We start from the raw sequence: 23,913 nt of genomic DNA on the forward strand, positions 1-23,913 counted from the left end.
GGCCAGAAAAGGCAAGTATATTACTAAAAGTCACTTGGCAGATGAATGTCCCATTTGAGTATCAAATTAAGGTCTGAGTTCAAAGTCGGGCCTCCTCTACTTCATACAAAATGATTGTTCTTGCTACTAAGTGTGGCACTGTCATGCAGGGTGGCATGCGGGATCTCTAGTCCCGCTCCCCACATAAGAATGCAGGATATGGTAAGGCCAAAAAGGAACACCCACGGAGCCATAGATAGGGGAGTCTTACCACTATAGTCTCACTGGCGGTTGGGTTGGAGACACAGGAGGCAGGAGCCACACGATCTGCAACCTGCTGTCCGCTTCTCTGCCAACCAACCAACCCCACTGATTAGCTGCAATCTGCCATGCTAACTGCAATCCGCGTTTGCTAGCTCAGCCACCATCTTCTCAATAGCCCCCATTTTTTTCTGCTAGCATAGCCATAGCAGTTATATTAGTGGCCAATGGCTCACTGGTTACAGCTGACGGCCAACTAGCCACAGCTGATGGCCATCCAGTCACAGTTGATGGCCATTTACTACCTGAGCCAGCATCCTTCCATGTGAGGCCGAGAGCTTAGAAACTGCACTCCTGGCTCTGTCCCCACAGGCACCATTTAATAAATAAAAATAAATTAACACCAGGATAAACAAAACACCACAGGTGCACCAGTGGTACAAGCACAAGGGACACATAAATAACAGAATCCCAAAGTATCACAATACAGTCGTGGGCTGCATGATGACATTTTGGTCAACAACAGGCTGCATATAGAACGGTGGTCCCATAAGAATATAATGGAGCAGGATCATACCTCTCGCCTAGCGACGCTGTAGATGTTGTGACCTCCTAGTGCAACGCATTGCTCACATGTTTGTAAACATCCCCAGTGCGCTGCCAGTCATGTGGCAGTATAGCACATTACAATTCTATACTGTACATAATCCTTGAAAATAAATGCCTCTGTTACTGGTTTCTATATTTACTGTACTATACTTTTAATCATTATTTTAGAGCGTACTCTTTCAGTCTCTCACACGTCTCATTTTTACACTGTCTCTTGATTGCATCATTTTCTCTAGTGCTTGATTTAATATCGTGTTATTTTATGAATTGAGTGTAGCCCAAGTATACAGTGCTATAAAGTCTATAACAGTATTTAGTAATGTCCTAGACCTTCACGTTCATTCATGACTCCCTCACCCTGCAGCCTCCATTTATGGTACGTGCCCTACACAGGTGTACCATTTTTCCTTTTATACTGTATTTTATGGTACCTTTCTATGTTTAGATACACAAATACCTACTATTGTGTTACAATTGCCTGCAGTATTCAGTATAGTAACGTGCTGTACAGGCTTGTAGCCTGGGAGCAACAGGCCAGACCATACAGCCCAGGTACGTAGTAGGTGAGACCACCTAGGTATGTGTGAGTTGACTCTGTGACATTCCCATGATAGAATCGCCTAACAACACATTTCTCAGAACAAAGCCCTGTGGTTAAGGGGTGCGGGGTTGTAACTAGGAACTTTAACATCTATGATCCCGAATACCTCAGGAATGAGACCTGCTCAGGTGGGGAGATCCCAGAGTCAGAGATTCATAGAATCCTAAAGGAGGCGTTTGGAGTTCAAACCAGAGGTCCAGCCCTGTATAGGTCAGGGGAACCCAGACAATGCTGTAAATAAGACTGCTCCATTGTACACGGGGATCAGAACCAAAGTGGACACAGGGATTAGACCTCTTCCAGACCAATTATATGGAAGATCTAATCTACAGAAACACACACCCAGTCCCACAGCACAAAGAGGGTCTTTTCCTCATTGTTTATTTGCGCATTTTTTACAGGAAGTAGAAAAATAAACATTTTAATGGTCTGAATTTGAGAATTCACACATAAATAGAAAAACATAAATACATAAATAGTGATTGGGTGGCAATAAGTTAAGAAAAATACATAAATAATATCTGAAGTGCTGGGACAGATTCCAGGTGAGTCTCAATGTCAGACACACAGGTCTCCACTGGCAACACATTTCAGGTCCAGGGTGAGGAGGCGGAAGAGGTTGAATGTGACAGAGGCTTCAAGGCAGTCATGAGACTCCTGTGGAGAGGAAGGGATGGGTCAGTGGTTGTCCCTTGCCTGGGCTCTGAAATGTCCCCAGAGACTGGGCACTTCCATTCACTCACCATCTCCTCGGCCTTATGAATCCTGTGTAGCCACTGGCGGAGGAGGCCCTGGGCCCTGGGGCCTGTTGTGGCCTGAGCTGGGACCTGTGGGGAGAGGAAGCTGTGTGAGGCAGGGCCTGGGACAGAGAGGGACTAAGTGTGGTCAGAGCCCACAGACATGGCCTCGGTGCCCCAAGCACTCACACAGGCCTGGAGCTTGGAGTGGATGTAGCGCAGCGTGCGGAGAGGCTGTTCCAGGGTGTCCCCCAGGGTCGAGTTAGCCATGGTCCCCAACACCTTCAGCGTCAGGGCCACCTCAGCCTCCAAGGCCACGGGGCGCTCCCACACCTGAGGAGGGAAGACGGAAGACAGGTGAGAGTTGTACAGGAGAGCAAACAGGTAAGAGGAACAGGTGAGGAGTATCGACAAAGGTACAGGTGAAGGTGAAAGTCAGGTGACAAATGAGAGAGCACAGCCTATGTGGATGGGTGAGGGAATGAGGTCAGGAGGACGGGAGGGGAGGGCAAAGAGACAGGGACAAGTGAGAAGGAGAAGGTGAAGGGGCCACCTAAGAAGCCAGAGAGGGGCCAGGTGAGGGCAGGGCTGAGTCTGACTCTCCCAACTAACCTGCAGCCGCCTCAGGTCCCGGGCCTTGGGGAACGGGTGGGAGCTGCAGCTCCAGTTCAGCAAGAGCGACTCTTCCTGGAGAGCAAGGGCAGAGGTCAGCCTACAGCCTGAGGGCTGGAGGTGAGAGCACTGCAGGGGGACTAGAGGATGGCTAACAACAGGAGGAGGGGAGGTTAACTTGGACAAAAATGGGAGAGGCACCTCCACTGCAAAGGCACATGGTCAGCTCCCTGCAGTCAGAACAGGACCTAGCCCACTGTGGGAAGGCTGGCGGTTAGCCCAGTGAAGGAAGGGTGCTGGTCCAGCTTCAGTGGAGCGTGCATGGTAACCCACAGAGGGAAGGGGGAGGTTAGCCCACAGCAAGTGGGGCAGTGGGGAGACTCACCAAGGCGTCCTTGGCCCTCCTGAAGGCCTTCACCTCTTGTGGAAACAGAGACTTGAACTGGGACATGTGGCAGCCCCTTGCACCTGGGAGGGTCCTGAGGGGTGTGGGGACAGGAACTGCCCCTGTGCTGGTCAGCACCGTGGTCAGCAGCATGAGCACCAGCCTGCAACCTGTGGCCATGTCTGTGTTATGGAAAGAGAGACAGATGAGGGGAGGGAGGGTGTGAGGGGCTGAGGATGGGGGCTGTGGGGAGGCGAGGATCATGGATGATAACGTGGGGCTCACCCAACTTCATCCTGGTCTCTGGTCTCTGGTCTGTCAGCAGATGGGGATCCAAGTGTCCACACCTGGGTCTGTCACTCAGTCTTGTTTGGTGTCTGATTCAGTCTCCTCTTCTGGATCTCAGCTCACTGCTCTGTCTTGAAGTTGAAGAAGGAATTGTGTTGTAATGCCGGCCTGAGCTCCATGCTGCGGCTTTTAGCCTGGTAGTGGGGGCAATCCCAGGCTGACGTGGGAAAAGTGAAAACACACCTGCCACCAGGGGAGGCGCAAGACTGGGGAAGCCCGTGCAGGGCAGGGCCATGAGCCAGGTGAGCGGCCAGAGCGAAAGAGAAACGGAAGCTGAGTCACCTTCTCTAACAGGAGTTCCCAGCATGAGCCCTCAGGATAGGGGCAGCTTCTACCACGCAAAGAGGGGTCAGGGCACCCTGATAGGGCTAGAGCCAGGACTGGGTGAGGAGGGGACAGAGGGACTTGCCTTTCTGCAAGATGTCCTATTGTAGGGACAGGGGGGAAAGGCACCCCTGGGGTGTGGCCACGAAGAACCTGGAACTTCCAAGAGGGAGGCTATTCAGGGGAGGGGAGAGGACCCAGGGAGAAGGCTGCTGGGGGCAGGAGAGAGTCAGAAAGGCAAAGCAGCCAAGAATTTAGAGGCGACCAGCTCTTCCTCCCCTTCCCCACTCAGTACTGAGAGAGAAAGATGGGAGAGAAGGGGAGCTTGACTAACATCTTCTTTCATTGTCCAGGCACAGAGGGGCCCAGGAACAGGAGGCTCTGCTAGGGAATTATGGTGTGGCCAAGGACTTCAAGGGAACCAGCTCAGTTTGTGACAAACGCCTTTCGTTCATTCACCAAGTATTATTCAGCTTCCGCGTTGTGTCAGGCACTGCTCTAGGTGCCAGGAATGGAGCACGGAGGGGTCGGGGGGACGTGAAACAATTCTCCGTGGAGCTTTTCACTGGACAGGAGTAATGGAGAGTATGGGGGGGTAGTTAAGCACGTGGTGTGTATGACATCACGTAAAGGAAAATGAAAGAAGAAAACAGGCATGAAAGCAGTGGGTTTGCACTTAATGAGGTAGCCTGAGAAAATCCCATTTGAGCAAAGACCTCAAGAAAGTGAGGAAGGAAGTTATGTGAAGATCTGAGGGGAGCCTCTTAGGCAAAGGGAACAGTCAGTGCAAAGGAAAACGAAGACCCCTCTTCTTGGAGCACTTTATGTCTCGCCCCATCGCAGAGGCTTTGCCACGATGTAGTATTGGATCCACTTTAACATCAAGGGCGAACCGTGCTTTGTCTACATTTTCCATACAGACTAAACTGCAGGGACTCAGAGAGGTGAAGAGACCTACCCAAGGTCACACAGAAAACACATGGTGAGGGCAGGATTTTCATGGAGTTTTGTCTGAACCCACACAGTAAGCACTGCACCCTCCAGCCTCTGTGCAGCTAAAGCTCCTGGACTGGCAGCTGACGATCTGGGACAGCGGGTGCCGAGCCCTTGCTGACTCCCACCCCGACCCCTTTCCCTTCATTCATAATTCCAGGGAGACAGTGGACAGAAGTCCTCAGCTGGGAAAATCTTTGAGCTCTGATACACAAAAATGTTTCAAAGCCAAGAGCAGGGACGTGCCCAAGTCACTTTCCAGGGCATTGGTCAGTTTCTGTCAATTGTAGGGGACCTTACCCCAGGGTAGGAGACACTGCATCAGGAGTGAATTCTGAAAATGGACATATGATCTCAAAATTCCTAAACTTCACACTTAGAAAGGAAGTTCAGCATGGGCTCTGGAGCTAGAGGGTCGGGTTGAAACTTGGCTCTGACCTTCACTAGCTGTGTGACCTTATCAACAGCGAGGGGTGCAGTTAGAACAGAGATCCCCAGCCTACACTGTGGAACAAATAAAAAAGTGCAATGTTTCTGCATTGTGTGTGTGGTGTTAATTAATAGAGACCATTAATTAAGACCATCCTATGACCTCAGCTGCAAGCTTTATAAACACTATTTCAATGTACGATGACTCATTTGCAAGGGAAGGATAATAACGCCATTGGATAGAAGAGAAAACTGAGGCTAGAGAGAAGTAATTTCCGGGTTACACCATAAATCAGTGGCAGGGTCAGACTTGAAACTCAAGTCACCTCATATCCCTGGCTCAGCATTGTTACCTGAAAAGTGACCCTCAAAATGATCACAGGGGTACAACCATCATAGATGCAATAATATTTATTAACGGCAATAAATTAACATCGGAAGAGCACATTACACATCACAAAGACAAAAGACACATGGGTAACAGAATCCGAAAACTACATTCACTTGAGGACATTTGGTCCTTTCACTGCCAAATCCCTCAGGGATGAGGCCTCCCCAAGGGGAGATCCAAGGGTCACAGATTCACAGAATCTCAAAGCAGGCGCTGAAGGTTCAAATCGGGGCGTGGACCTGTCATGGGAGAGGGGCTTCTGGTAACCAGAGAGGTAGAAACTAGTCCACGGCACGTGGCGGACTGAGTAAGGTCGACCCAGGACTCAAGTTTTCCTGCCACACACGGACCCTGGGAGACCTTGGGGAAACGCATCCCACGGAAATGTTCCTTCTTCCGCGGGACACGTTCTGGTCCGTGGAAAAGTGCGCGCGCCTTGTGCACCCAGCGCAGGCGTCGAGTCCGACCCGCGGCGGCACAGAGTCTCCCGAGGCTCAGCGCCCACTGGCTGGAGATCCACCTGGACCGAAGGGCAACACAGGGCCACGCCTGCAGAGTGGCGGGTCCCCGCGGAGCAGTTGCGGGATCAGAGACAAGGTCCCGGGTGCGCCACCAGCCTCAGGTCCCACGTGAGCAGGCGCACGAGGTTGAAGATGACGGTGGCTTCGTGGCACCGAGGCGAGTCCTGGAACCCGGGAAGGAGAAGAGCGGGGCTGAGGCAGGAATTTCTTCCGGAGAAACTCCCCTGGGTCCCTCACCGCCCCAGCCTCCCCTCCAACCCTCACGGCCCGAGCCTCGACTCCAACCCTCACGGCCCGAGCCTCGACTCCAACCCTCACGGCCTGAGCCTCGACTCCCGGCCCGCTCCACCTCACACGGTCCCCGCTGGCGTCTACTCCCTTTCCGGGCCCGCTCCACTCACAGCTCTCCGCGTTTTGGGTCGCCTTCGGGGTGACCGGAGGGACTTCCTCCAGGAGCCTGGCCTCACAAGCTGGAGCTGGAGAGAGGACAGGACGTAAACGAAAGAGGCGGAGATCTGAGTCTCCCAACCACCACGACCGCGACCCTCCCAGACGCAGACCAAACCCCGGATCTGGGGACACTGAGAGGACGCGAATCGTGTCTGGACGGTTTGGGGGCTCAGCGGGCCAGATCTAGAATCCTGCGGCCTGGCGGTGGGATGGAGCGCGCAGAGCGACCACGGGGGGTGGAGGGGCCGAACCCGCAGATACTCACGCAGGCCGCCACGTCCCGTCGGGCGGCAGCCAACAGCTCCAGGGTCGGGGGGACGCCGGGGAACAGCTCCGGGCTCGGCAGGCTCTTCAGCACCGCCTGGGCGTCCGCGAGGCCCCGTGCCACGAGGCGGAGCCGGGCGCACGACTGAGGGGACCCGGCGGAGTTAGAGACGGTCGCGCCCCTGGCCTGCGCCTTCCCCGGGGACCCCCACCCCCGCCACTCCCCAGCCGCCGGGCAGCGGGCCTCACCGAGGGCCGCGGGGGATCCCTCCTTGGGCGGAAGGAGCAGTTGCGCGGCCTCCAGCTCAGCGTCTCTTCCTCCTGCCAGACAAGGGCTAGGGTGAGGCTGGACCTCCTCGCTGGGGTCGCTGAAGCGCTGGCCCGTCGGGGATTCCGGGACGTGGACCGGGACGTGGACCGGGACTGGCCGGTACGGTTGCGCGTGTTGTGCACCCAAGCACCGAGCTCTCCCAAGGCGTGAACGTGGCCTGAAATGCAGCCCTTGCGGAGCGCTGCTCCCCAGCGTGAGCGGTATTCTCCAGGAGGGGCCGCCCTCTGGTGACTGGCACGAGGGCGTGTCTGTGCCTCGAGCTCCGGGGCCCGGAAGATCTCGTGCTCAGAATTCTGGACCCTGACATCCGAGATGCGCCTGGCGGACGCTTGGATGCCGGGCCCCTCGGGACAGGGACCGGCGTCTCCTACCCCGGCGGGCCCAGGGCTCCTGGGAATGGGGCAGGGGTGCTGACATCACTCACGTAGCGGTCTCTCAGCGCCTTGACCGCTGCCAGCGCCCTGGGGTCCAGCGAACGGTAGTGCGAGAGGATGCAGCGTCGGGGCGCAGCCACGTCTGGGCCCGCCGCCACGCTGACTGTCACCGAGAACCACAGCCCCACGGCCACCGCGGCTGCGCCTTTCGGCCCCATCTCTGCTCCTGCATGAGGCGCGGGACGTCAGGGAGGCCGAGGGGAAGCCCCCTGACTCCAGCGCCTGCCTCTGGTTGGGACTGACGCTCAGCGCGCTGGCGCTTAGCACCCGCAGGGGAGAGGCGCGGGTGGCCCCTCCACCCCGCCAGCCTCAGCCTGTCTCCCCTCGCTCCTCACCTGCAAAGTGCCCTGGGTGCCTCGTGCTGGAGCGGGGCCTGCCTTCCACTGTCCCCTGAGAGGCGTCCAGAGTTGTGTGGACCATCGGCAGCTGTGCCTGCACCCTTCATGGTGGCTTTTATGTGCGGGACGGAGACCTGGGGAGCGGGCGGGCTTCCCCGTGCAAGTTCAGGTTTCCGAACATCAGCGCTGGCCGCTGGCCTGGGAATGAGGACTTTACTCGCCCGAGGGACGGTGCCAGCCATGGCTCTGCCCCAACTCTCTGTCACCAGTTGTGGTCTCTGTCTTTCCCTGTATCTTCTCTTTCTCTTCGTCATCCTCTGTGTCTTTTTCTGTGTTGTAATATAATAACGAGTTTTTACATAATGCTTACTGTGCGCTAGGCCCTTTTCTAAGTAATATATGTGTCATTTAAATTTCAAAAAAGGTCACTACAAGGGATGTCCTGCCATTACCTTCATTTTACAGACGGAATAACTGAGGTACTGTAAGGTGAAGGAACTTCTCCAAGATTCACAGTTAGTGTCATAGGGAGGATTTCTACCTAGACACTGTACAGCTGCAAAGCTTGTTCTCTATGCCATCATTACCCCTAACTGTCTGATTCAGTCTCCTTTGCTCTCTCTGTCTCTGTCTTCATTTCACTCCATTTCTCCTTCTTCCCTCTGTATATGCCTGCGGTTTTGTCTTTTCTCTTGTTCCTCTTTCTCTCTCTCTGCCTTTGTCTAACTCCATGGGTCTCTCACTCCTTTTTTCTAGCAAATATCCAGGCCAGGGTCTCTCAGTCTGTCTGTCTTTCTCTGTTTGTCTGCTTCAATCAATCTCCTTCTTTAGCTTGAAAATAAAATCGACTTCTTTTTCTTATAAAATTAACAATGCAGGCTTATTGCTAAAGCTTGAAAAAGACAGAAATGGATAAAGGAGAAAATAAACCCCACTTATAACTTCACCACCCACTTCTCTTTCTTCACCCAGGTCTGGAACAATTTTTCCAATGTGCAGAAATTTTACACATATTTATTAGTGCCTGTGTTTTCTGATTTCCAAAGTAACACATTAATTGTAAAAATTCAGTCAATACAAAAACATACAACTTGGAAAATTAAAATAAGCCTTTAATCCCACTTCCTGGAGGTAATTCTTTTCAACAATTAGTAGTTATTCCTCCTCTCCTCCCCCCCTCCCCGCCCCTTTTTATGATCAATTTCTCCCCAAATGGAACCAGGCTATACAGAGTTTGGTAGTCTGCTTTTTATGTCTTACCATTGTCTCTCATTTGCATTTCCCCACACCTTTACTTATACACTACCAGTTAGTGCCCCAGCAGAAAACAGATGAAAACAGATGGCCCAATCAATTTAGGATAATTTGGGGTGGATTTAATACCAGGAGTATTTACAAAGGGATTGGATAGTGAAGGGAAAGGACAGGGGGTAGTGCAAGACCTTGGGGCCTTCCTGGGGGATGGTCTGTCATCCCTAGTCCAGGAAGGGGGTATGGGACTGGACGGAGTGGTTATCTGGCCTGGGAAGGAGAGAGTCACAGGCACAGGTGAAGGAAACAGACCAGTTGTGGTGGCATCGAAGGGAGGAAGCCTGGGAAATAAATACTCTGACCTCTCAGAGAATAAACAGTCTCCTTCCCCTCTCCCTGGCCCTACTGCGATCATTGGGGTATATCATTTTATCAATAATATTTTAATTTCTTACAAGGAGAAATAATTCTATCTGAGTAATTAAAAATTAAAACAACAAACTCATTGGATATGGGGGAAATGCTAGCTCATTGATTCCTTAATTCCTGGTAGAGTGAACAATTTTTGAGAGCTTTCTTGGAGTTAGAGTATGTTGGTCTGACTACTCGACATGATGACAATGGCTGAGTAAAACACTGGATTTGCCCTATGCCACTCTGCCGCTGTGCTGGTGACCCCTCCAGATTGATTTGTGGCCCCCATACTGGGCCCTCAGATACTTCATCTGTGAGGCTCTCCAGCCTTCTGGTTTATGGTTGGGTTCAGCCAATGGGAGGTGCTGGCAGGAGATTGAAGGGAGGGAGAAGAGCAAGGCTGGGATATTTCTTCTCCATTCTCCTGATTCTCTCCCTCCTGGGCTGGGGTCTGAGAATGGCTGTGTTCCTGGGTCTCTAGCCACTCTCTGCCTGGGCTCACCTGGTAGGACAGTAATAGTTCTCCATGCTGTTAGCCTCTGGGTACATGACTACCTTGTTGGTTCTCTTAACCCCACCCACTTTTTAGTAGGTCACCTGTTGTCTGCACACATGGTTTTCTGAGTTGTTTGCATTGAAATTTTTATTGAGATAGTTGTAGATTTGCATTCTGCTCTCTAAGAAATACTGCAGACAGATCTTGTGCACTGCTTACCCAGTTTCTCCCAGTGGTTACATTTTACAAAATTATAGTACAATATCATAAATGGGATATTGACATCGATGCAATCCACCCATCTTATTCAGATGCCCCCAGTTTTACTTGTTTTCATTGTGTGTGTGTTAGTTCTACACAATTTTATCACATGTGTAGGTTTATGTATCTATCACCACAGTCATGACAGAATGGTTCCATCACTGCAAGGACCCCTAGGGTTCCCCATTTAATAACCACAGCCATCTTCCTCCCTCCACCGTCCACCTTGTTCCTATCCCATTGTAACCACTCATCTATTCTCCACTTCTAAAATTTTATCACTTCAAAAATATGATATTAATAGGACCGTGTGGTACATAGTAGCCTTATGGGGTGGGCTTTCTTCACTCAGCATAATTCCCTGGATATGCATTGAAATTGTTGCGTGCATCAATTGTTTATTCCTGTTTCATGGTATAGAAGTACCGGAGTTCGTTTAACCATTCACTTTCTGAAGGACATTTCTAGTTTTAGGCTATTACGAATAATGCTGCTGTGAACATTCGTGTTCAGCTTATTAGGCAGATGTAAGTTTTCGTTTCTCTGGAACAAATGTCCAGCAGTGCAATTACTGGGTTGACTAGCAGTTTCATGTTTAGTTTTATAAGGAACCGTCTAACTGTTTTTCAGAGTGGCTTCACATTCCTACAGGTAACGTAGGAATGATCCAGTTTCTAGATCATTTTTGAATGGTACTTACAAGTAAGTGCTCCAGAGCTTTTGTTGTTCAATTCTGGAAGCAGTTTTTGTAATACAGTAGGCATTCCTAGCAGGGGCTCCCAGGAAACCTTTCTGTAACGATATATGTCTAGGTCTAGGCGGGCTGCTATAACAAAATACCACAGACTGGGTGCCTTGTAAACAACGGAAATTTATTTCTCACTCTTCTAGAGGCTGGCAAATCCAAGATCAAGGTGCCAAGTCAGGCGAGGGCCATTTTTCAGGGGGAAAGTTTCTCATTATGTCCTCACACGGTGGAAAGGTGCTAGGGTGCTCTGTGCCATACTTTTAAAAGAAAGCCCTCCCATTCTTGAGGGCTCCACCTCCTGACTTTACTACCCTCTAGTGACCCCTCCTACTATGTCCGTTAGGATTTCAACACATACATTTTGAGGGAACACACATTCAGGTCATAGCAGTATTAAATGTAATATTTTTATTGTACATAACTCAAACCGGTAACCTGCACTGTGGTGCTCAGAGTTGAATTATTGATTGTCAGGAATTTGCTTTTGGTACTTTCCTGTGTCCAATCCCACAACACACCACTCTTCCTGCCATTACCAATTTTGCTTCTAGTTCTTCGGTCTTTGAAGACTTGTGGTTTCATTTCAGCCCCATGGTGTATATCAGTTTGGACACTTGGGTGGCAAATAACCAAAACCCCAACTCAGGATGGCTTGAACAATGGAGAATTTATAGACTTATAAAAACTGAGAAGTCCAGAGTGAAGGTGAGACTTCAGGTAAAGTTCGAGAACCTCCCAGTGTTGTTTTGTTCTATTTTGTTTTCATCTTTCAGGTCTTCCATCCACTGCTGGATAGGCTGTTTACCCTTATAATTCCAAGATGGGTGCTAGCAGGTCCCCCGGCTTTACACTTCTTTCTTTTCTAGCGTTTTTCCCTCAAGATCTTCAGGATTGAGATTCACTCTGATTAGACTGGCTTAGTTCATATGCCCACCCCCAAACCCAATTACTGTGATTAAGGAGACAAACTGAGGTAAATGGCTACAGCCAGGAATGGTGGTGGGGAGGTCAAGTCACCTTCCCAAAACTATTTGGAACTACAACTACAATGGGGACTGTTGGGAAGGGTGGGGGAGAAGTAATGGAAGCTTGGAAAATATGTTGCCTGGACATTTTGGGGGATCTTTCCTGATGTTTCAGTACAATTTCTCTCAGGATCTTTCAGAGTTCTTATGTTTCAATCATTTTGATGTTTCTTAAAACCTCTATGCGGGGGGCGGCTGGATGGATCTGTTGGTTAGAACATGAGCTCTTAACAACAGGGTTGCTGGTTCAATTCCCACATGAGATGGTGGGCTGCGCCCCCTGCAACCAAGATTGAAAACGGTGACTGGGCTTGGAGCTGAGCTGCGCCCTCCACAACTAGATTGAAGGACAATGACTTAACCTGGAGCTGATGGGTCCTGGAAAAACACACTATTCCCCAGTATTCCCCAATTAAAAAAAAAATCTCTATGCCTTCTAATTTATACACCAAAAAACAAAATATTTTTTTCATATTAATGCTGAAAAAGACACACATCTTAGAAACAGCCACAACTTGGCTGTAATTAATCAATATTTGTTAATGAACTTAATTATAATTAATTAATGGTGGTCTCACGTAGGACGCTTGGCTGAACTTGCCCAAAGCATACTTAAGCTATTCTGTACGTGGATAGATCAGTCTATATAGATGAGAGATGGCAGACATCATGGATAATAACCCAGAAGACCTAGGATCAAAACCCAAAGCCACATTTACAAGGTTTGTGAGCTTGGGCAGGACTCATAGCCTCTCTGTGCCTCAGTTTCCTCATCTATAACATATCAGCCAATAAGAGGACCTATGTCACAGTGTTGATGAGGAGAATAAAGCAGTAAATATAAGAGAAGAGTTTCAAGTTGGGCCTAGAGTGTGAGAAGTGTTCAGTACATGGTAGCTATAATTATTAACAATGATTGAGAAAAACATGTCTGTAATTCCAATTTTCAACAGCAAACTACAATACTTATATACAGTCATGGACCACATAACATTTCAGTAAACCATGGATCACATTTACCATTGTATAAAAGAATAATGGAGCTGAAAAATTCCTATCACGTAGTGGCATTGTAGCCATCACGACATGTGATGACACTGATGTTAATAAACCTACTGCGCTGTCAGCTGCCGGTCATATAAAAGTGTAACACGTACAGTTATGTACAGTCTATAATACTTGATAAAGGTAATAAATGACTATGTTACTGGCTTATATATTTACTATACTATACTTTGTATCATTATTTAAGAGTGTACTCTTTCTACTTATATATAAAAAAGTGTGATGTAAAACAGTATGAATGTTACCCCAGCAGCAGCCTCATTCATACATCTTGTGTTTACCATGTCTCTTGATTGCATCATTTTTCTCTTGTTCTTAATTTAATCTCAGTTGTTTTGTTCATCATGACCCCTAAGCATACAAAATTCACTGCTATGCTGCTGATAAGAGGCCACGTAGAGTGACTGACCTAGAAATCAAATTAAAAGTGATTAAGGGGAGGTGGCCGGTTAGCTCAGTTGGTTAGAGTGTCAGCTCATAACACCACGGTTGCCGGTTCAATCCCCGCATGGGCCAGTGTGAGCTGTGCCCTCCACAACTAGACTGAAACAACTACTTGACTTGGAGCTGATGGGCCCTGGAAAAACACACTTAAAATAATTTTTTTAAAAAAGTGTGTTTTAAAAAGCGATTAAGGACTACAAACGTGGAAAATCGGTGATGGTTATTGCTCACTAGTCCAGCATGTCCCATTCCACCACAGCTACAGTCTTGAAGAACAAGAATGAAGTGATGGAAACTGTTAAAGGAGCTATTTCATTGAAAGCAATGAAACTAACAAAAATTCAAGAAGAGTCTATATCAGACATGGAGAAACTTCTAATGACCTGAACTGAAGACAAGACACAGGCAAATTATTTTCAGCACCATGACGATCACAATCAAAGTAAAAGTTTTATTTGCGATGTTGAAAGAAAAGGCTGGACCTGATTATAATGTTGAATTTACTGCTACCTCTGGGTGGTTTAAAGGTTTAAGATTATTATTGATTATATAATGTAAAAGCAAATGATGAATCTGTGAGTGCTGATGTGAAGGCAGCTGAAGAATTTTTGGAAACTCTAGATAAGCTGATTATGGAGGAAAACTACTGCCAGAGCAAATATTTAATATGGATGAAAACTTCCTCTTCTGGAAATGGGTGCCTGAAAGGACTTTCATCCATAAGGAGGCCAAGTCAATGTCAGTTTCCAAGGCTTTTACAGACAGGATAACAGTCTTGCTTGGGGGCAGTGTTGCAGCTACAAACTGAAACACTTTGTGACCTGGCACAGGGAGAACCCGGAGGCCGTCAGGCCTGTCAATAAGCACACACTGCCAGTGTCCTACAGTGCCAATAAGAAGTCATAGATGACCCAGCTCCTCTTTTAAGATGCCCTTCCAAATTGCTATGTCAGCAAAATGGAGAAGTACTATTTGGAGAATAAGGTATCTTTCAATATTTTGCTTATTATTCATAATGCTCCCAGACAGCCTCCTTTTATTGGTGCTCTGTATCTGAATATCAAAGTCAAGTTTCTCCCTTCAAATACCACCACTTTTGTCCAACCAACAGATCAAGGAGTTATAGCAGTTTTTAAGGCCTGTTACCAGAAGAAGACCTTTGTCCAGGGTATTCCTGCAACTGAGGAAGACACTGGTGCAATTTTGGAAGGATTACAATACCTATGACAGTATCAAGAACCTTGCTTGGGCTTCAGGTGATGTCACCAAGGAGTGTATGAGTGTCATCTGGAAGAAGACACTCAGAAGGTTTATCTATGACTTCAAAGGATTATTCAAGGTTGAGGGGGTTGCAGAAACCCTCAAGGCTGTGGTTGAGACAACAAACAACCTTAACCTGGGGGTGGGTGAGGATGACACTGGGGAGCTCCTGGAGGTGGTTCCTGGGGAAGCAACTAATGAGGAGTTGTCAGAACTAGGACAGGAACTCATGGCTAAAGAGGAAGCAAGAGAAAAGGAAACTGCAGGAGAAGAAAAAGAAGAATCCCCAAGAAAATCCGCAGTGAAGGTTTAGCAGAAGCTTTTGCAGACCTCACCAAGCTCCTTAAAAAGTCTGAAAACATGAATCCCGACACCAAAAGGTTTTCAATAGTAGAGAAGAACGTTCATGGTGCATTAACTGCTTACAAGCAAATCTCTGATGAAAAAACAAACCAAGCACAGCACCATGGACATATTTCTGAAAAAAGTGACACCTCTTGAGGCAGGAGAGCCTCAGGCTGGTCCTTCAGGAGGTTTTCCAGAGGAGGCACTGTTGTCAGAGGAGATGGCAGCTCCACACGTGTTATTGCCCCTGAAGACTGTCCAGTGGGAAAAGCTATGGAAGACAGTGCTATAGATGATCCTGATCCTGTGTAGGCCTCGACTAGTGTGTGCTTGTGTCTGAGTTTTTAACAAGAAAATTTAAAAAGTAAAACAAAAAATAAAATAAAATTTAAAAAGCTTAGAATAAGGATATAAAGAAAGAAAATATTTTTGTATAGCTGTACAATGCGTGTTTTAAGCTAAGTATTCTTCTGAAAGAGTAGAAAAGTTAAAAAAAATTAAAAAGTAAAAAAATACAAATTAAAAAGTTTATAAAGTAAAAAGTTACAATAAGCCAAGGTTAATTTATTGCTGCAGAAAGAAAAATATTTTTGAATAAATTTAGTGTAGCCTGAGTATACAGTGTTTACAGTCTACAGCAGTGGACAATAGCGTCCTAGACCTTCACTGAAATTCATTCCCCACTCACTGACTCACCCAGAGCAACTCCCAGTGCTGCAAGTTCCATTCATGTTAAGTGCTCCATACAAGTGTATCATTTTTAACCTTTTTAAACCATGTTTTCATTGTACCTTTTCTATATTTAGATATGTTTAGATACATAAATACTATTGTATCACAATTGCATGCAGTGTTCAGTACAATAACATGCCGTATAGGCTTGTAGCCCAGGAGTGATAGGCCAGCCCATGCAGCCCAGGTGTGCGGTGGGCTGCCCCATCTAGGTGTGTGGAAGTGCACTCTGTGATGCTCCCACAATGACGAAATTGCCTAATGATGCATTTCTCATAGTGTGTCCCCGTGGTTAAGCGGCACAGGACTGTAATTGGTAAAGGAATAAATATCATTTAATGACAGACTAAGAAAGCTAGAGACAGTTTGTCAAAGACTCAAATGAGGAATAACCAGAGAGTAGAAAAGGGGAAATGTTCATGCAGAGAATGATAGAAAGACAGGGAGAGACAGACAGGAATGTAATGAAGGAGAGTGAAGAAAAAGAGAGCCCTAGAAACCCCCATTATGAACTCCCCAGGCAGGCCGGTGTGTGGGGACCGTGGCCAAGTTTGCATTTTCGAAGAGAAGTAAATGGTGTGTTTTCAGTTCATTCCTAGAGTGCAAAAAAAAAAAACAAAAAACCAACAAGGCATTTGAAAGACAAACAGATGTTGGAAAAACTGGCAAACCAGCTGGCTCAGGATAGAGAGTTGGGGCAGAGCCATGGCTGGCACCGTCCCTCGGGCAAGTAAAGTCCTCATTCCCAGGCCAGCGGCCAGCGCTGATGTTCGGAAACCTGAACTTGCACGGGGAAGCCCGGCCGCTCCCCAGGTCTCCGTCCCGCACATAAAAGACGCCATGAAGGGTGCAGGCACAGCTGCCGATGGTCCACACAACTCTGGACGCCTCTCAGGGGACAGTGAAAGGCAGGCCCCGCTCCAGCACGAGGCACCCAGGGCACTTTGCAGGTGAGGAGCGAGGGGAGAAAGGCTGAGGCTGGCGGGGTGGAGGGGCCCCCCGCGCCTCTCCCCTGCGGGTGCTAAGCGCCAGCGCGCTGAGCGTCAGTCCCAACCAGAGGCAGGCGCTGGAGTCAGGGGGCTTCCCCTCGGCCTCCCTGACGTCCCGCGCCTCATGCAGGAGCAGAGATGGGGCCGAAAGGCGCAGCCGCGGTGGCCGTGGGGCTGTGGTTCTCGGTGACAGTCAGCGTGGCGGCGGGCCCAGACGTGGCTGCGCCCCGACGCTGCATCCTCTCGCACTACCGTTCGCTGGACCCCAGGGCGCTGGCAGCGGTCAAGGCGCTGAGAGACCGCTACGTGAGTGATGTCAGCACCCCTGCCCCATTCCCAGGAGCCCTGGGCCCGCCGGGGTAGGAGACGCCGGTCCCTGTCCCGAGGGGCCCGGCATCCAAGCGTCCGCCAGGCGCATCTCGGATGTCAGGGTCCAGAATTCTGAGCACGAGATCTCCCGGGCCCCGGAGCTCGAGGCACAGACACGCCCTCGTGCCAGTCACCAGAGGGCGGCCCCTCCTGGAGAATACCGCTCACGCTGGGGAGCAGCGCTCCGCAAGGGCTGCGTTCCGTCCACGTTCACGTCTTGGGAGAGCTCGGTGCTTGGGTGCACAACACGCGCAACCGTACCGGCCAGTCCCGGTCCGCGTCCCGGTCCGCGTCCCGGAATCCCCGACGGGCCAGCGCTTCAGCGACCCCAGCGAGGAGGTCCAGCCTCACCCTAGCTCTTGTCCGGCAGGAGGAAGAGACGCTGAGCTGGAGGCCGCGCAACTGCTCCTTCCGCCCAAGGAGGGATCCCCCGCGGCCCTCGGTGAGGCCCGCTGCCCGGCGGCTGAGGAGTGGCGGGGGAGGGGGTCCCCGGGGAAGGCGCAGGCCAGGGGCGCGACCGTCTCTAACTCCGCCGGGTCCCCTCAGTCGTGCGCCCGGCTCCGCCACGTGGCACGGGGCCTCGCGGACGCCCAGGCGGTGCTGAAGAGCCTGCCGAGCCCGGAGCTGTTCCCCGGCGTCCCCCCGACCCTGGAGCTGCTGGCGGCCGCCGGGCGGGACGTGGCGGCCTGCGTGAGTATCTGCGGGTTCGGCCCCTCCACCCCCCGTGGTCGCTCTGCGCGCTCCATCCCACCGCCAGGCCGCAGGATTCTAGATCTGGCCCGCTGAGCCCCCAAACCGTCCAGACACGATTCGCGTCCTCTCAGTGTCCCCAGATCCGGGGTTTGGTCTGCGTCTGGGAGGGTCGCGGTCGGGGTGGGTGGGAGACTCAGATCTCCGCCTCTTTCGTTTACCTCCTGTCCCCCCTCCAGCTCCAGCTGGTGAGGCCAGGCTCCTGGAGGAAGTCCCTCCGGTCACCCCGAAGGCGACCCAAAACGCGGAGAGCTGTGAGTGGAGCGGGCCCGGAAAGGGAGTAGACGCCAGCGGGGACCGTGTGAGGTGGAGCGGGCCGGGAGTCGAGGCTCGGGCCGTGAGGGTTGGAGTCGAGGCTCGGGCCGTGAGGGTTGGAGTCGAGGCTCGGGCCGTGAGGGTTGGAGGGGAGGCTGGGGCGGTGAGGGACCCAGGGGAGTTTCTCCGGAAGAAATTCCTGCCTCAGCCCCGCTCTTCTCCTTCCCGGGTTCCAGGACTCGCCTCGGTGCCACGAAGCCACCGTCATCTTCAACCTCGTGCGCCTGCTCACGTGGGACTTGAGGCTGGTGGCGCACCCGGGACCTTGTCTCTGATCCCGCAACTGCTCCGCGGGGACCCGCCCCTCTGCAGGCGTGGCCCTGTGTTGCCCTTCGGTCCAGGTGGATCTCCAGCCAGTGGGCGCTGAGCCTCGGGAGACTCTGTGCCGCCGCGGGTCGGACTCGACGCCTGCGCTGGGTGCACAAGGCGCGCGCACTTTTCCACGGACCAGAACGTGTCCCGCGGAAGAAGGAACATTTCCGTGGGATGCCTTTCCCCAAGGTCTCCCAGGGTCCGTGTGTGGCAGGAAAACTTGAGTCCTGGGTCGACCTTACTCAGTCCGCCACGTACCATGGACTAGTTTCTACCTCTCTGGTTACCAGAAGCCCCTCTCCCATGACAGGTCCACGCCCCGATTTGAACCTTCAGCGCCTGCTTTGAGATTCTGTGAATCTGTGACCCTTGGATCTCCCCTTGGGGAGGCCTCATCCCTGAGGGATTTGGCAGTGAAAGGACCAAATGTCCTCAAGTGAATGTAGTTTTCGGATTCTGTTACCCATGTGTCTTTTGTCTTTGTGATGTGTAATGTGCTCTTCCGATGTTAATTTATTGCCGTTAATAAATATTATTGCATCTATGATGGTTGTACCCCTGTGATCATTTTGAGGGTCACTTTTCAGGTAACAATGCTGAGCCAGGGATATGAGGTGACTTGAGTTTCAAGTCTGACCCTGCCACTGATTTATGGTGTAACCCGGAAATTACTTCTCTCTAGCCTCAGTTTTCTCTTCTATCCAATGGCGTTATTATCCTTCCCTTGCAAATGAGTCATCGTACATTGAAATAGTGTTTATAAAGCTTGCAGCTGAGGTCATAGGATGGTCTTAATTAATGGTCTCTATTAATTAACACCACACACACAATGCAGAAACATTGCACTTTTTTATTTGTTCCACAGTGTAGGCTGGGGATCTCTGTTCTAACTGCACGCCTCGCTGTTGATAAGGTCACACAGCTAGTGAGGGTCAGAGCCAAGTTTCAACCCGACCCTCTAGCTCCAGAGCCCATGCTGAACTTCCTTTCTAAGTGTGAAGTTTAGGAATTTTGAGATCATATGTCCATTTTCAGAATTCACTCCTGATGCAGTGTCTCCTACCCTGGGGTAAGGTCCCCTACGATTGACAGAAACTGACCAATGCCCTGGAAAGTGACTTGGGCACGTCCCTGCTCTTGGCTTTGAAACATTTTTGTGTATCAGAGCTCAAAGATTTTCCCAGCTGAGGACTTCTGTCCACTGTCTCCCTGGAATTATGAATGAAGGGAAAGGGGTCGGGGTGGGAGTCAGCAAGGGCTCAGCACCCGCTGTCCCAGATCGTCAGCTGCCAGTCCAGGAGCTCTAGCTGCACAGAGGCTGGAGGGTGCAGTGGTTACTGTGTGGGTTCAGACGAAACTCCATGAAAATCCTGCCCTCACCATGTGTTTTCTGTGTGACCTTGGGTAGGTCTCTTCACCTCTCTGAGTCCCTGCAGTTTAGTCTGTATGGAAAATGTAGACAAAGCACGGTTCGCCCTTGATGTTAAAGTGGATCCAATACTACATCGTGGCAAAGCCTCTGCGATGGGGTGAGACATAAAGTGCTCCAAGAAGGGGGGTCTTCGTTTTCCTTTGCACTGACTGTTCCCTTTGCCTAAGAGGCTCCCCTCAAATCTTCACATAACTTCCTTCCTCACTTTCTTGAGGTTTGCTCAAATGGGATTTTCTCAGACTACGTCATTAAGTGCAAACCCACTGCTTTCATGCCTGTTTTCTTCTTTCATTTTCCTTTACGTGATGTCATACACACCACGTGCTTAACTAACACCCCATACTCTCCGTTACTCCTGTCCAGTGAAAAGCTCCACGGAGAATTGTTTCATGTCCCCCCGACCCCTCCGTGCTCCATTCCTGGCACCTAGAGCAGTGCCTGACACAACGCGGAAGCTGAATAATACTTGGTGAATGAACGAAGGCGTTTGTCACAAACTGAGCTGGTTCCCTTGAAGTCCTTGGCCACACCATAATTCCCTAGCAGAGCCTCCTGTTCCTGGGCCCCTCTGTGCCTGGACAATGAAGAAGATGTTAGTCAAGCTCCTCTTCTCTCCCTTCTTTCTCTCTCAGTACTGAGTGGAGAAGGGGAGGAAGAGCTGGTCGCCTCTAAATTCTTGGCTGCTTTGCCTTTCTGACTCTCTCCTGCCCCCAGCAGCCTTCTCCCTGGGTCCTCTCCCCTCCCCTGAATAGCCTCCCTCTTGGAAGTTCCAGGTTCTTCGTGGCCACAACCCAGGGGTGCCTTTCCCCCCTGTCCCTACAATAGGACATCTTGCAGAAAGACAAGTCCCTCTGTCCCCTCCTCACCCAGTCCTGGCTCTAGCCCTATCAGGGTGCCCTGACCCCTCTTTGCGTGGTAGAAGCTGCCCCTATCCTGAGGGCTCATGCTGGGAACTCCTGTTAGAGAAGGTGACTCAGCTTCCGTTTCTCTTTCGCTCTGGCCGCTCACCTGGCTCATGGCCCTGCCCTGCACGGGCTTCCCCAGTCTTGCGCCTCCCCTGGTGGCAGGTGTGTTTTCACTTTTCCCACGTCAGCCTGGGATTGCCCCCACTACCAGGCTAAAAGCCGCAGCATGGAGCTCAGGCAGGCATTACAACACAATTCCTTCTTCAACTTCAAGACAGAGCAGTGAGCTGAGATCCAGAAGAGGAGACTGAATCAGACACCAAACAAGACTGAGTGACAGACCCAGGTGTGGACACTTGGATCCCTATCTGCTGACAGACCAGAGACCAGAGACCAGGATGAAGTTGGGTGAGCCCCACGTTATCATCCATGATCCTCGCCTCCCCACAGCCCCCATCCTCAGCCCCTCATACCCTCCCTCCCCTCATCTGTCTCTCTTTCCATAACACAGACATGGCCACAGGTTGCAGGCTGGTGCTCATGCTGCTGACCACGGTGCTGACCAGCACAGGGGCAGTTCCTGTCCCCACACCCCTCAGGACCCTCCCAGGTGCAAGGGGCTGCCACATGTCCCAGTTCAAGTCTCTGTCTCCACAAGAGCTGAAGGCCTTCAGGAGGGCCAAGGACGCCTTGGTGAGTCTCCCCACTGCCCCACTTGCTGTGGGCTAACCTCCCCCTTCCCTCTGTGGGTTACCATGTACGCTCCACTGAAGCTGGACCAGCACCCTTCCTTCACTGGGCTAACCGCCAGCCTTCCCACAGTGGGCTAGGTCCTGTTCTGACTGCAGGGAGCTGACCATGTGCCTTTGCAGTGGAGGTGCCTCTCCCATTTTTGTCCAAGTTAACCTCCCCTCCTCCTGTTGTTAGCCATCCTCTAGTCCCCCTGCAGTGCTCTCACCTCCAGCCCTCAGGCTGTAGGCTGACCTCTGCCCTTGCTCTCCAGGAAGAGTCGCTCTTGCTGAAGAACTGGAGCTGCAGCTCCCACCCGTTCCCCAAGGCCCGGGACCTGAGGCGGCTGCAGGTGAGTTGGGAGATTCAGACTCAGCCCTGCCCTCACCTGGCCCCTCTCTGGCTTCTTAGGTGGCCCCTTCACCTTCTCCTTCTCACTTGTCCCTGTCTCTTTGCCCTCCCCTCCCGTCCTCCTGACCTCATTCCCTCACCCATCCACATAGGCTGTGCTCTCTCATTTGTCACCTGACTTTCACCTTCACCTGTACCTTTGTCGATACTCCTCACCTGTCCCTCTTACCTGTTTGCTCTCCTGTACAACTCTCACCTGTCTTCCGTCTTCCCTCCTCAGGTGTGGGAGCGCCCCGTGGCCTTGGAGGCTGAGCTGGCCCTGACGCTGAAGGTGTTGGGGACCATGGCTAACTCGACCCTGGGGGACACCCTGGAACAGCCTCTCCGCACGCTGCGCTACATCCACTCCAAGCTCCAGGCCTGTGTGAGTGCTTGGGGCACCGAGGCCATGTCTGTGGGCTCTGACCACACTTAGTCCCTCTCTGTCCCAGGCCCTGCCTCACACAGCTTCCTCTCCCCACAGGTCCCAGCTCAGGCCACAACAGGCCCCAGGGCCCAGGGCCTCCTCCGCCAGTGGCTACACAGGATTCATAAGGCCGAGGAGATGGTGAGTGAATGGAAGTGCCCAGTCTCTGGGGACATTTAGAGCCCAGATGAGGGACAACCACTGACCCATCCCTTCCTCTCCACAGGAGTCTCATGACTGCCTTGAAGCCTCTGTCACATTCAACCTCTTCCGCCTCCTCACCCTGGACCTGAAATGTGTCGCCAGTGGAGACCTGTGTGTCTGACCCCTGACACCCCCTGCTACCTGTTCTGTGATTGTAGATATTATTTATGTATCAGCCACTTTTCTTAATTTATTGCCACCCAATATCTATTTGTATATTTATATGTATTCATTTGTGTGAATTCTCTAACTCACACCCAATAAAATGTTTATTTTTCTACTTTTTATAATAATTGTACAAATAAACAATAAGAAAGATGCTTTCTGTACTGTAGGACTGTGTGTATTTGTACGGGTTACTTTTCTTTTGCTTCCATAAAAAATTATCATACCTTGTCATCTTAAAACATCACAAATTTATTTATCACAGTTCTATAGGTCAAAGATCCAGGGGGCTCAGTTAGTTTCTCTGCTATGGTTCTCACAGGGCTGAAATGCAATGTGGTCAGTAGGGTTCTTATTAAAAGACCCTGGGAAGAGTCCACCTCCAAGCTTGGTCAAGCTGTTAGCAGAATTCTATTCCTTTCCGTCATAACACTGAGGTCCTCATTTCCCTGCTGTCAGTGAGGATCCTTATTTTAGCTCTTGCCAGCCTCTCTCTCATTCTTGTGCATGGACCCTACATCTCAGAACCAGCAACGGTGTGTCAAACCTTTCCCTTACCTAGAATCCCTATGACTTTTTCTTCTACCACATTTCTCTTTTGCCTCCAGCCCGAGAAAGTTCTCTGCTTTTAAGGACTCGTGTGTTTAGATTGGGCCCACTCAGATAATCCAGGATAATCTCCCTATTATAACGTCCATAAATCTTACTTCCATCTGCAAAGTCCCTTTGCCACATAACATAAGACAGGCAGAGGCTCCAGGGATGGCGGTGGACATCCTACCACAGTATGTGTGTGATTGTGTATATGTGTGATCCCTCTGAGAGTGTGTGAGTGAATCACTTAGATGCATTCTGTTATAAGTAAAGTAATATGAACT

At 50.7% G+C, this 23,913-nt stretch overlaps 4 protein-coding genes across 4 annotated transcripts; 2 read left to right on the forward strand and 2 right to left on the reverse strand.

Annotated features, from left to right (window-relative positions):
- Positions 1-2,008: 2,008 nt before the first annotated feature.
- Positions 2,009-3,479, reverse strand: LOC141567675 (interferon lambda-3-like). Its single transcript, XM_074315898.2, has 6 exons — positions 3,470-3,479; positions 3,185-3,366; positions 2,800-2,874; positions 2,377-2,520; positions 2,194-2,277; positions 2,009-2,107 (listed from the first exon to the last, which is right to left on the reverse strand). The coding sequence occupies exons 1-6, from the start codon at positions 3,477-3,479 to the stop codon at positions 2,009-2,011; spliced, it is 594 nt and encodes a 197-aa protein (XP_074171999.2).
- Positions 3,480-6,255: 2,776 nt separating this feature from the next.
- Positions 6,256-8,089, reverse strand: LOC109458007 (interferon lambda-4-like). The gene is made up of 6 exons (XM_074315886.2): positions 8,005-8,089; positions 7,660-7,835; positions 7,154-7,225; positions 6,906-7,049; positions 6,592-6,666; positions 6,256-6,354 (listed from the first exon to the last, which is right to left on the reverse strand). The coding sequence occupies exons 1-6, from the start codon at positions 8,087-8,089 to the stop codon at positions 6,256-6,258; spliced, it is 651 nt and encodes a 216-aa protein (XP_074171987.2).
- Positions 8,090-16,913: 8,824 nt separating this feature from the next.
- On the forward strand, positions 16,914-18,746 carry LOC141567670 (interferon lambda-4-like). Its single transcript, XM_074315887.2, has 6 exons — positions 16,914-16,998; positions 17,168-17,343; positions 17,777-17,848; positions 17,953-18,096; positions 18,336-18,410; positions 18,648-18,746. Exons 1-6 carry the CDS (start codon positions 16,914-16,916, stop codon positions 18,744-18,746), a joined length of 651 nt encoding a protein of 216 aa, XP_074171988.2.
- A 2,617-nt stretch (positions 18,747-21,363) lies between these two features.
- Positions 21,364-23,191, forward strand: LOC141567676 (interferon lambda-3). The gene is made up of 6 exons (XM_074315899.2): positions 21,364-21,528; positions 21,632-21,813; positions 22,124-22,201; positions 22,481-22,624; positions 22,724-22,807; positions 22,893-23,191. Exons 1-6 carry the CDS (start codon positions 21,519-21,521, stop codon positions 22,989-22,991), a joined length of 597 nt encoding a protein of 198 aa, XP_074172000.2. The 5' UTR covers positions 21,364-21,518; the 3' UTR covers positions 22,992-23,191.
- Positions 23,192-23,913: the final 722 nt, after the last annotated feature.

This window comes from Rhinolophus sinicus, chromosome 8 (assembly GCF_057876585.1).
Source record: "Rhinolophus sinicus isolate RSI-liver-muscle chromosome 8, RSI-T2T, whole genome shotgun sequence".
In the NCBI taxonomy this organism is placed as follows: Eukaryota; Metazoa; Chordata; class Mammalia; order Chiroptera; family Rhinolophidae; genus Rhinolophus; species Rhinolophus sinicus.

What these genes read in the sequence shown, in the direction of transcription:
- LOC109458007 (XM_074315886.2), bottom strand. Translation starts at nt 8,089, where the DNA reads ATGGTCCACACAACTCTGGACGCCTCTCAGGGGACAGTGGAAGGCAGG. An exon ending in AGGCGCTGAGAGACCGCTAC is followed by an intron (nt 7,226 to 7,659) that starts GTGAGTGATGTC and finishes CTTGTCTGGCAG; the next exon opens with GAGGAAGAGACGCTGAGCTG. An exon ending in GGGATCCCCCGCGGCCCTCG is followed by an intron (nt 7,050 to 7,153) that starts GTGAGGCCCGCT and finishes GGGTCCCCTCAG; the next exon opens with TCGTGCGCCCGGCTCCGCCT.
- LOC141567676 (XM_074315899.2), top strand. An exon ending in GGAGGGCCAAGGACGCCTTG is followed by an intron (nt 21,814 to 22,123) that starts GTGAGTCTCCCC and finishes CTTGCTCTCCAG; the next exon opens with GAAGAGTCGCTCTTGCTGAA. An exon ending in GGGACCTGAGGCGGCTGCAG is followed by an intron (nt 22,202 to 22,480) that starts GTGAGTTGGGAG and finishes TTCCCTCCTCAG; the next exon opens with GTGTGGGAGCGCCCCGTGGC.
- LOC141567675 (XM_074315898.2), bottom strand. An exon ending in GGGACCTGAGGCGGCTGCAG is followed by an intron (nt 2,521 to 2,799) that starts GTTAGTTGGGAG and finishes TTCCCTCCTCAG; the next exon opens with GTGTGGGAGCGCCCCGTGGC. An exon ending in TTCATAAGGCCGAGGAGATG is followed by an intron (nt 2,108 to 2,193) that starts GTGAGTGAATGG and finishes TCCTCTCCACAG; the next exon opens with GAGTCTCATGACTGCCTTGA.
- LOC141567670 (XM_074315887.2), top strand. Translation starts at nt 16,914, where the DNA reads ATGGTCCACACAACTCTGGACGCCTCTCAGGGGACAGTGAAAGGCAGG. An exon ending in GCACCCAGGGCACTTTGCAG is followed by an intron (nt 16,999 to 17,167) that starts GTGAGGAGCGAG and finishes CGCCTCATGCAG; the next exon opens with GAGCAGAGATGGGGCCGAAA. An exon ending in GACCCAAAACGCGGAGAGCT is followed by an intron (nt 18,411 to 18,647) that starts GTGAGTGGAGCG and finishes CCCGGGTTCCAG; the next exon opens with GACTCGCCTCGGTGCCACGA.